The 11,467-nt window shown below is 55.7% G+C and overlaps 1 protein-coding gene across 1 annotated transcript; it reads left to right on the top strand.

Annotated features, from left to right (window-relative positions):
- Positions 1–7,665: 7,665 nt before the first annotated feature.
- On the top strand, positions 7,666–10,721 carry DUSP1 (dual specificity phosphatase 1). Its single transcript, XM_081092924.1, has 4 exons — positions 7,666–8,317; positions 8,560–8,705; positions 9,052–9,271; positions 9,702–10,721. The coding sequence occupies exons 1-4, from the start codon at positions 7,948–7,950 to the stop codon at positions 10,070–10,072; spliced, it is 1,107 nt and encodes a 368-aa protein (XP_080949050.1). The 5' UTR covers positions 7,666–7,947; the 3' UTR covers positions 10,073–10,721.
- The last annotated feature ends 746 nt before the right edge of the window (positions 10,722–11,467 follow it).

Genomic DNA, 11,467 nt, shown 5'->3' with positions numbered 1-11,467 from the left:
CAGTCTCCCAAGTCACCACCAAAGCTAACACGTCCATCATATCACCAAACATCTGGTCCATATTCAAACAGCCCTTGTCTCGGCAGAGGGTGCTGCCAAATTTTGAGATTTTTGCTAGTCAGACACAGTTAAACGTGTTTCTCTTACTGTGATTACAAATGAGCATCTTTTTGTTGTGGTGGTGGCTCATCTTCACCCGAGGATATTTTTTCATTGATTTTCAGGGCCGGGGATCAAGCCTGCAACTGAGGTACGTGCCCTTGACCGGAATGGAACCCAGGACCCTTCAGTTCTCAGGTTCATGCTCTGTCCACTAAGCCAAACTGGCTAGGGCACAAACGAACATCTTTGTCCATGATCACGGTCCTTCTACAGCTCTTCTCCTGTGAACTGTCTGCCTGTGGCTTTTGCCCATTTTAGAATCATTTTTTAATCTCTACTTTTAAGAACTTCTTAAATATTGGTGGAATTAGCTTTGTCTCTAAGTTGAATTTATCAAGCTTTTCTTTTATCATTTCTGCATGTTCAGTCCTACACTGAAAGGCTTTCCTCCCTCCTGATAATAAAGGGGTCCCCTCACGTTTTCTTCTACAAGTTGTAAGGTTCGTTTTCAAAATCTAGATCTCTGGCCCATTAGGTATTTAGGTGTTTGGAGTACAGTGTGGGTCTACTTTTAATCTCCCCTTCCCCACCCCATGGCTGTCCAATTGTCCCAAGACCACTCATTTTTTTTTTATTTAGACTTTTTAAAATTTATTGATTTTAGAGAGAGAAAGGGAGAGAGAAACATGGGTTTGTTGTTCCACCCATGTATGCATATATTGGTTGATTCTTGTATATGCCATGACTGGGGATCAAACCTGCAACTGTGGCGTATCAGGGCGATGCTCCAACCAACTTAGCTACCTGGCCAGGGCCCAAGTTCACTTATTAAAAAGTCCCTCACGTCCCAGTGATTTGAGATGCCACCTTCATCATTCACCAGATTGCCCGTGTACTGGGCAAATGTCTGGACTTTCTATTCTGTTCCATTGGTCTCTCTGGCTATTCATGTTCCCAGCTAACATCACTTTAAGTCATCGAGGCTTTGGGGCATGTTTTAATGTCTGGTAGGGCTCCTCCCCTGCTCTCCCCCAACCACCACCTCACTGCCCTTCCTTTTTACATTTTTCTGACTATTCTTGATTTTTTATTATATCATATCAACTTCAGAATCAATTTGTTTAACTCGAGAAAAACAGTATTTTCATGAGAATCATGTTAAATGGGTGTATTTACCTGGGCCAAATGGACATCTTTGTGGCACTGAACATATTCGCCATTATCAGGGAGCCACCTTTGAGTTACGGGCCCTGTTAAGGGTTGAATGATGTCCCCCCAGAAAGGTCTGCTTAAGTCCTAACCACCAGCAGCTCAGAGTGTGACCTTGTTTGGAAACAGGGTCTTGGCGGAGGTAATAAAGTTAAAATGAGGTCACTAGGGTGGAACCTAATGCAATATGACTAGTGTCATTATACAAAGAGGAAATGTGGACATGCGCACAAGGTGGAGGCAGAGGCTGGGTGAGACCCTACCAGCCGAGGAACCCAGAGATCGCCAGCAAAGCCCCCGAAGCCAGGGGGGAGGCCTGGGTCAGACTCTCCCTCCCAGTCCTCACAGGACCAGCCCTGGCGACACCTCCGTCTCAGACTGCAGCCTGCGGGACAGCACATTTCTGCGGCTGAAACCCTCGGCTGGTGGTACTTTGCTACGGCAGCCTGAGAGGGTCTCCTCGGCCAGGAGTGAGCAGTCAGCCATGACTTTGGGACAGCCAGAGGCATCTGTGTGCCTTCCTGTCCCTGACACCCCCCACCCCACCCCCAGCAAGCCCAGCCAGGCCTGTTTCTGGCCTGCTGGAGGTTGGATGAGTGAGCCAATGAATGCATTAGAAAGCTGGAGGTGTGGCTTCACTCTCAATGGGTGGCCAAAGCCTTTGAGGTCCCAGCCAGTGAATGAATCACTCGCACAGTATAGCTCCGTGAGTCAGGGAGAGCCGGGCAGGGAGCCGGAGTGAGGGGCATATTTCCTTTTCCCTTTCCTTTTGGACGGAGAAAAAGCCCTCTAAAAGCCAGCACCCCAAGAAATAGTTTCGAGGGGCAACGCGCCACCCTCAGGCCACACCCGCTGTGTGCTGCAGAGATAGCACAAAGGGCTTAGAAAGCAGAGGCGGGGAGCAGCGGGCACCCAGCTGAGCCGATTACTGCCCCTTTGGACAAGTCAGTTAACGTCTCTGGGCGTCCGTTAACCTCATCTCTTCACATGGGGGATCACTGTCACGGTCACACAAGAGGACATGGCCGTGAAGCGCTTGGCAAAGTGCCAGGCTCATAGCAAGCGCTCAATTATTAGTAGTGAGATCTGCCCCCAAGCAACATGCCCACAAAAGCGAAATCAGGCTGCACAGCCTCTGGGTCTTCAGCCATAGTTCCCAACACCACCCCCTCCCCCCCCCCCCAAATACTGTGTCCTCCTCCTTCCTTCAGGAATAGACACACTATGACTTCACTTGTTCCAACACCGATTAGTATTCCCTAATTATGACAATGCAATTATTTCTCAATTTATACTCTGGCTATAAAAAAAAACCCCAAAATGATCAAAAGAAAGCTGTCACTTCCCTCCGGGATTCAGTGCCCCAGGCAGGGCAGCAGGGGCGGGGCTGAGGCCCGTTGGCAGGCTGTGTCCTGGATTCAGGGACAGGCCTGAGTCACGGGGGCCCTGCTACTTCCTGGTCCCTCTCCTGGGCTCCTCAGCGTCTGTCCAACAAACCTGCTCAGCGGTTTGTGCTGGGGACCAAGAGAGGCCAGAAACCAAGCCTCTGTGCCCAGGCTGGTGGGACAGACAGGGACGGTCAGCCACAGTGACTGAGTGACTGCAGAGTTTTAATTCCTGTCCATCTTAAAACTTTTTTTACATTCCTCTATTCTACTGGATTGAAGATGTCAGCAATGCTAAGGCCCCCTCATTAAGAAAGAAAAAAGCTGCCCATTAACTATGATATTCCACTTTGAGGAATGTTAAAATGTGGGGGGAAAAAAATGTGCCTGTAGTTAGCCTCATCTTACACGGGAGGAAACGGAGTGTCGGAGAGAGAACGTAACGCGCCAGAGACACACAGCAGGCGGGTGCTGGGGCTGGGATGCTAACGCGCGCAGTCTAACGCCGTCACTTAAGTTACCCTAAATATAAATGTTTTAGCTCGAATGTGGTTGCCAGTCCACATTTCAAACTTCTGTTCCTGATTACAAGCGTCCCACATTTGTGCTGAAAAATTTAAACCATACAGTTATAAGGAGGAAAATGAAAGTAACCCCACCCGCTAGAGATAAACGCTTAAGGGTTCAAACATACAGCTCACCACAACCCTGGCTGGAAGCCGAAAGTTCTGAACACTGTGTGACTTTGGCTAGGTTGCCTAACCTCTCTGGGCCCGTGTCTCAAACGAGGGGCCTGCCAAGATGATACAGGCCCTCCGAGGAGACCTGGTTGTAAGGATTGTGCAACCACCGCTGGCTTTGGCCTAACTGCCTGGCTGTGGAGGGTGAAGTCACCCTTGCCAGCCCCTCAGGAGGTGCCAGTGGCTGCCGAGTCTCCCTGCCTGTGGCTCTCCCAAATCGCAAGCTCCAAGTGACTTCAGAGAGGCAGCGGGGACACTAGGGCCTGCTGACTCTCGGAGGGGAGTCCCAGGAAGCTCAGGCTCCTTCCAAGGCTGATGCCAGGGGCCACTCTGCCCAGCGAGCAGAGCTCCGGACAGGCTGGGGGTCAGAGACTGCCTGGGGTGCAGGGGGCCCGGCTGGCTGAGGCTGCGACAGCGGGATGGCTGCGTCTGGACCTGCATCTGAGGAGTACCAGCTGTGTGACCGACCCTCCCTGAGCCCGCCTCCTTGCCTGTGAAATGGGGATGAGGACCACCCCCCGGGGTTGTTCGTAATCCCATCATGACTCGTTCCAGATATGATGCCTGCAATGCAGGGAGGAGGCAGAGATGGACATTTCTGTCCTCTTCTCTTCTGATCCTTTCCAACAGTGCCCTTTGAAAAAAGTCCTCCCACCATGTGGGCAAAGTGTGGGCCTACTGTGTGCCAGGGCTGCACCCAAGGTCAGTGGGTGGGGTGGTCCCTGAGGTGAAAACCTCACCCTGCCCTCAAGCAACTCAGGGAGGGGAAGATAGGGCCTAGGAGAGCTGACGGCATCGGAATGTTGGGGCAAAGTCCTCAGGGCCCGCCGGAGGCAGAGAAGTTGGAGATTCAGGAAAGGCTTTGGGCGACGACTGCTTAGGCCGGGTCCGGAGGATGAGGACAGATCCTGACCAAGCTCCGCGGGGACAGCACCCTGACGGGGTAGAGAGAGGGAGCAGCGTGAGCAAAGGTGTGGGTGGGACAGGATGAGCAGCAGACTGGGGACACGGGCCCACAGAGTGTGCCTAGCAAACCGCAGAGTCCATGGCAATAGCTGGGGGTGGGGCTGGCTGGCTGGGCAAGGCCTAGCGGTGGTCGGCTGTGGACTGGGTGGGGAAAGGGGAGTCAGGGAGGGTCCTGAGCAGAGGGAGGCACCACCATACAGCACGGGGGGCGGGGGGCAGTGAAAGAGCTGCAGGTTCTGACTGTGGGGGCCAGCGCCCTCTCTGGAGCCCCCCCCCCACCCCGACCCCACCGGCCAGGCCCTTTCTCACATGGGGTCGTATTCCCAGGTTCCCTTGGGGAAACCAAGGCTCAGATTTGCAAAGCCTCCGGCCCAAGGTCACAGAGCAGACAGTGAGCTGGGGCCACTTCCCATCACCTGTGAGTGCCACCCTCCCGCCTCCCGTGACCCCAGGACAGATCCAAAGGTGACTTGAAGGACAGGATTCGGACAGCAACTGTCTAGTAATGCCAACCCCAGCTACACTGGGTCTCCCCACAGCCCCAGATGCGCGTTATTATCGCATCTCCGGAGAGAGGGAGTGGAGCAGGGGTCCTCAAACTTTTTAAACAGGGGGCCAGTTCACTGTCCCTCAGACTGTTGGAGGGCCGGACTATAGTTTAAAAAAAAAAACTATGAACAAATTCCTATGCACAGTGCACATATCTTTTTTTGAAGTAAAAAAACAAAACGGGAACAAATACAATATTTGTATTTGCATGTGGCCCGCGGGCCGTAGTTTGAGGACCCCTGGAGTGGAGGCTCAGTGGGGAAGTGACTTCCTCAAGGCCCCACATTGAGGTGGGGAGTCCAGGCCAGCCCTTCCCCCGACCCCACACTGCCCCCAGGTTTACGCCTACGTTCATCTACAATTGGAGAGTCAGTGCCCACTGACTCACCCTCCCTGGTGGCCCACAGCCCCAGCCCCTCGCGCTCCTTCTGCAGTCACCGCAGGGGAGACATGTGGGGCCGCTCTTGGCTCCACCTCCAGCAAGAAGCAGCATCTCTGATGCCTGGACTCGGTGGCTGCACCGTTGCCACCAGACTCCCTGCCCAAGCCATTGTGTGTTAGTTGGTCTAAAGGAGGGACCTTTCCCGGAGCTGAGCCCCTGTCCCTACCACACATTCTGGTGTCTTGTGGGGACCTTCTCTCCAGGTTCTGGTGCCGGAGCCTAAAACACACAGAGGCATGGAAATATAAGGCCTGCTCTGCTAGGAAGAGGTTTAGTGAATCCCGGGGAAAAGGGGTGCAGTAGGGCCTGGGCTCCTTATACCCACCAGCTCCCACCTGGGCCTCAAACCAACCACAAAGCAGGCAGTTGTGAACCCATTGTACAGATGCGCATCAGAGGCCCAGCTGGCCAAAGAGACTGGCGTAGGATCAGCCAGCAGCAAAATGACCACATGGGGTTCAAGCTATACCCTTTCCGGAAAGGGATAAAGAGGGGAAACCCACAGTGCTGAGCAATTTCTTTTTTTTTTTAATTTTCAAAAGTTTTCTTTTTTAAAAATGTAGGTAGGAGAAGGTATAATGAATGCTCTTGGTAAAAAAAAAAATGAGGCAGATCAAATTGGTATGCTGTGAAAGGTCAGCAGCTGTAACATTTTATGATTCAATGCAAAAAATATGCTCAGCTCCTCAGCTGAATAAGTAGTATAAACAAAACAATTTTCTTTTTCCTTTTTTTTTTTTTTTTAAGATACAGGGTGGGTGTTGCCATTTTCTGAGGACGTCTTTGCTGCCCTCGGCCAATATTCATCTGAAGATAGAAAAGGCCATTAAAAAAAAAAGCACTCAGACCAGAATCTTTCTAGAACTTCGGCAGGCGGTGTGAGCATGTGCACACACAAGCTGAGCGAGGCAAATGCAGAAGTGGCCGCTGTGATACAATCACAGATCAACGACAGAGGGTGCCGTGAAGTCCCCCCTCCCCGGAGGAGAAGGGAAGAAACCAAACCGCACAATGTTCCCGACTCGGCACGCCGACCCGGTGGCGCAATGTTTATGTTTGGGTACCTAGCAAGTCGGTGCCGCCGCATGCGACTCCACAGCCGGGGGGGAGGGGGAGGGGGGCGCACGTTCCTAGGGGCTCAGGGCACGGGGACCCAATGGGGTCTTCCCAGATGTTTGCCCAGGCCCTGGGATTCCTCCTGAAGCGCCTTAGGGTTAGATTTCGGGAATGCAGCCCACACCGAAGGCGAGAGCCAGGGCGAGGGTGTCAGGCCGGCTCCTGTGCCGAGGTGGAGCCCCCAGCCCAGAGCAGAGCAGGCCCCCAATCTGTACATCCTCACGGAACAGGGAGGGGGCAGCTCTGTTTGTTTCAAGCAAACGCGACCAGGAACGTGCCTGGTGGCCCCTGGGGGGCGCTATCACCTCCCCCAAGCCGCCGCACTCCTCAATCCACAGGAGCGCCTTGCGACCCCTCGCTGAGATACGAGCTCCCCGCCCCGCCTTCCTCCGCTCAGTCTTCTGAGGACCACACCGCGAAGGGCATTTTTCCCACCAGGGGTCTGATTGGAAGGCATTTAACTTATTAAATGTACTTTCTTTTTTTTAAGTCACAGGAAAGTCTGGGGAACAGGGAAACATTTTCCTGAACTCCTCCACCCCAGCTCAACTCTCTTGTTCTCGGTAGGAACACTTCTATGGACAAGTTCACCACCGCCCCCCGCGGCCCCCCCCCCACCCCCCCCCCCGCTCCCCCGCGCCCCCGTGATGCTGGGCAAGTAAAACGCTTCTCCTTGGGCCTCTACCCCCCGCCGGGGACGAGGAAATGAGAGCAAGGGGCACGGCGTTCGCCACAGCGCAGGAAGCCCCTTTCCGCTCCGGAACGCCGCTGGGCGAGGGGAGGGAGAGGAGGGGACCAGGCGGGGGCGCGGGAGGGGGCCAGCGGCACGCCCCCCTCCCCCAGCCCCTCCCCCATCCCCGCTCGCTCCCCTGCCGGCAATGGGCTGGCAGCACGCCCTCCTCCTCTCCTCGCCGCTGCGCCCGGAGCGGCGCGGGCCAGGTCCCCGGGGACCCGCCGGGAGCGGGCCGGCCGGCGGGCGGGGGGCGGGGGGCCGGGGCCCGAGCCAGCGCGCAGCCAGCGGATCTCGCTCCGAGGCCGATGACGTCTTCGCCTCTGGCTCCGCCGGCGCCAAGCTGGGCAGGGCGGTGACGTCACCGCCAGGTCACGTGACACCCATTCAAATAAACAAACCCCCTCCCCCTCCGCGCTCGCTCGGCTCCGCCCAGGGACTGCGAGTTATAAAGCTCTCCCGCGGGCCCCGCTCGCCGCGGACACCCGGGCAGGAGGTACGAGCGGACTAGAGGGGCAGGAACTAGGGGCGGCAGCACCCAGAAACCCGCGCCACAGCCCCGCGCTCGGTCCAAAGGCAGTGTCGGGTGCCGCGCCAAGAGAGTCGCCAGGGTCGGACTTCACCCCGAAAGCCGCCGCCTCCCCGCCCTTGGCTCCCGAGGACAAAGAGCACAGGAAGACCCGCACGCTGGGGGCGCTGGGGCTGGCCATGGTCATGGAGGTGGGCTCGCTGGACGCCGGGGACCTGCGGGCGCTGCTGCGGGAGCGCGCGGCGCAGTGCCTGCTGCTGGACTGCCGCTCCTTCTTCGCCTTCAACGCCGGCCACATCGCGGGCTCGGTCAACGTGCGCTTCAGCACCATCGTGCGGCGCCGCGCCAAGGGCGCCATGGGCCTGGAGCACATCGTGCCCAACGCCGAGCTGCGCGGCCGCCTGCTGGCCGGCGCCTACCACGCCGTGGTGCTGCTGGACGAGCGCAGCGCCGCCCTGGACGCCGCCAAGCGCGACGGCACCCTGGCCCTGGCCGCGGGCGCGCTCAGCCGCGAGGCGCGCGCCGCCGCGCAAGTCTTCTTCCTCAAAGGTACGGCCTCGGGGAGACTCGGCGCCCTGCCGGGGCGGGCGTGGGGGTGGGGGGTGGTTGGAGGAGGACTGGCCCTCCGCTCCCGCCCCAGCTGGAGCCGTTTTCTGGGGGCTCGTCCTTGGCTTTGTTTGGCGCCAGAACAAAGATTCGGGGTAAACTTCCAGCGCTGGTGGGTGGGGGAGTGGTGTGAAGGGCCCTGTCCCAGCGGTGCTAATGGGGAAAATGTCTCTCTGTGTTCCCAGGAGGATATGAAGCGTTTTCCGCTTCCTGCCCGGAGCTGTGCAGCAAACAGTCGACCCCCATGGGGCTCAGCCTTCCCCTGAGTACTAACGTCCCTGACAGCGCCGACTCGGGGTGCAGTTCCTGCAGCACCCCACTCTACGATCAGGTCAGTAGGGGGCCATGCCAGAGGGGAGAAGGGACAGCTGACAGGCCTGGGAGGGTAGTGCTAGTGAGAATATAGAAAGTGACCTGCATTGTTTAGGACGGAGGGGGTATTATTTATCCCGCGGTCAAGTGCTCTGATGAGCTGAGCCTCTAAGACTGGCACCACAGGAATGACCACTGGCCTTGCCCAGGCAAATGGGTTTCGTCCCTACTTATTTATACCCCAACAGCAGTGCTGAGAGAGTTCACCCAGTGTCTGACACTGACAGCAGGGAGGTCTGTGGGTGTGGGCACCGGCATTGACTTTGAGCAAAGCTTGACAAGTGTTGGATATTTTTGGATTCCAGGGTGGCCCAGTGGAGATCCTGCCCTTTCTGTACCTGGGCAGTGCCTATCATGCTTCCCGCAAGGACATGCTGGATGCCTTGGGCATCACTGCCTTGATCAACGTCTCCGCCAATTGTCCCAACCATTTCGAGGGTCACTACCAATACAAAAGCATCCCAGTGGAGGACAACCACAAGGCGGACATCAGCTCCTGGTTCAACGAGGCCATTGACTTCATAGGTAAATGGAGCGGATGCCTGAGACTGCTTCCTCCCTCCCCCAGCTTAGCCACTGAACCCAAACACTGTGGCAAGGACCCGAGTGACGTTCTTCTACGCCTTCCTCCAGACAGTAAATAGCAGCCTGGTGTGGGTAACATCCCTGCAGACAGACGGGTTTGATGTCCCTCTTTTCAAACGAGCAAGCCTGAGGCTTAGAAAGTTGAATTGATTTGCCCAACATCCATTTGGTTAGTGGATGGCCAGTCTAGGTTTAACCCTGTGCTTCGCACAGTGGCTTCATTGCCGCCACGAACAGTGTCTTGGTGATGCACGAGTCGATGTTAAGCATCTCTGCACAGGACACGCATAATGTTTCTTACACACCCGGTGCCTGGGGCCAGGGCCGCGCTCGCGAGCTCTCGGGTAACCAGCCCCCCTTTGTTTTGCAGACTCCATCAAGAACGCCGGAGGGAGGGTGTTTGTCCACTGCCAGGCGGGCATTTCCCGCTCGGCCACCATCTGCCTCGCGTACCTCATGCGGACTAACCGGGTCAAGCTGGACGAGGCCTTTGAGTTTGTGAAGCAGCGGAGAAGCATCATCTCCCCCAACTTCAGCTTCATGGGCCAGCTGCTGCAGTTTGAGTCCCAGGTCCTGGCCCCCCACTGCTCGGCAGAGGCGGGGAGCCCCGCCATGTCCGTGCTGGACCGGGGCGCCTCCACCACGACCGTCTTCAACTTCCCCGTCTCCATCCCGGTCCACTCCACGAACAGTGCGCTGAGCTACCTTCAGAGCCCCATTACGACCTCTCCCAGCTGCTGAAAGGCCACGGGAGGCGATCTTCACCACCCACCGGGACTCCAGGCTCCCCCCCTTGAGAGAAAATGCAGTCACTCCAGGGAGGGGCTCCTGAGGGCTGGTCCTTACTTATTTATTAATTTCCCCCGAGTTCCACTGGGTTCCCAAGCAGCCACAGTGATGGCTGAGCATCAAGGCATTCGCTGGACTCGGCACATTCGGGACCAACGTCGAGTGGGTACCTCGCGTCCCCCTGACAAAGAGGGGCAGAAGGGAAAGGACTCCGCGTGCGAGCCGATTCTTTTCGCTTGCCCCCGTTTTTCTGTACACACTTCATGCTTGACATACGTACCAGTGTTACCATTCCCGACGACACATGCATATGCGAATATACCTTATTTATTTTTGTGCGGGCGGCCCGCCTCCTAGAAGAACCAAATACCTCAGTTTTTGTGTTGAGTACTGTCACGTCCTGTAAATACAGCCTGAGCAGGTTTGTTCTCGGCACTGGCGGAAGGAGGCGCCAGTGTTGCTGTTTTTAGTTGCCAACAGTTGTCTGTTTGCTGATTATTTATGACCTGAAATAATATATTTCTTCTTCTGAGAAGACATTTTGTTACATAAGGATGACTTTTTTTTATACAACAGAATAAATTATGGCATTTCTATTGAACTCTCAGATGCTTGCTTTCTTGGGCAGCCCCTGATCCCTAGTGGATAAACAGGGGTGCAGCAGCAAGGGCCCCCGGAATGCACGTTAGCATCTGGTGCCACACTCCTTGGTGGCCTCGGTCCCACGAGATGCAGGAGTTGTCAGGTGGGTAGAGAAGTGGGATCGATGAGGAAAAACCAGGTGCTGTAGCTGATTTGTGTTAACCTTGGGTTCCAGTGTCCCTCCATAGATCCCCTACCGTGCCACCCAGGGGGCCTGTGTCCCCAGAGCCAGCGCTAAAAAGAGATGGGTTGCTTTCTCATTTACTACCTTCTCTGAGATAATATGCCAGGCCTCCCTTCTCTCAGAGCTGTGCTGGTTATGACGGTGATAGTTTTCCAAACACTTCACATAAATAAATGTGTCCCTACTACATGCAAGGCAGCGTGTGCTCCCTGCAAAACAAAGCAGCCGATCGTTTGCAAACACACCGAGACCCAGCCTCGCGTAGGGGCCGGAGTTGGAACTGGGCCTGCTTCTGTTTTGTTTCCTAAGTCCATGTGCTTTGCAGTTACCTCTCACATGCTCTTGTTTTGCCTTTGAAAAGACCTTTATTGTGAAAATAATACCTCAGATGGTTAAAAACCCAAGCACTGTAAGCAAATACAGCATAAACAAAGGACCTGAAGTTCCCTCCCCTCCCCCTCCCCCATTCCCCCCCTCCCGGTCCCCCACCTTCACCTGACCATCATGAAGGCTTTGGAGCA

This window comes from Myotis nattereri, assembly GCF_964212035.1.
Source record: "Myotis nattereri genome assembly, chromosome: 5".
Classification (NCBI taxonomy): Eukaryota; Metazoa; Chordata; class Mammalia; order Chiroptera; family Vespertilionidae; genus Myotis; species Myotis nattereri.
The sequence above is the reverse complement of the archived record's forward strand: the minus strand, read 5'-3'. Positions and strand labels throughout refer to the sequence as shown.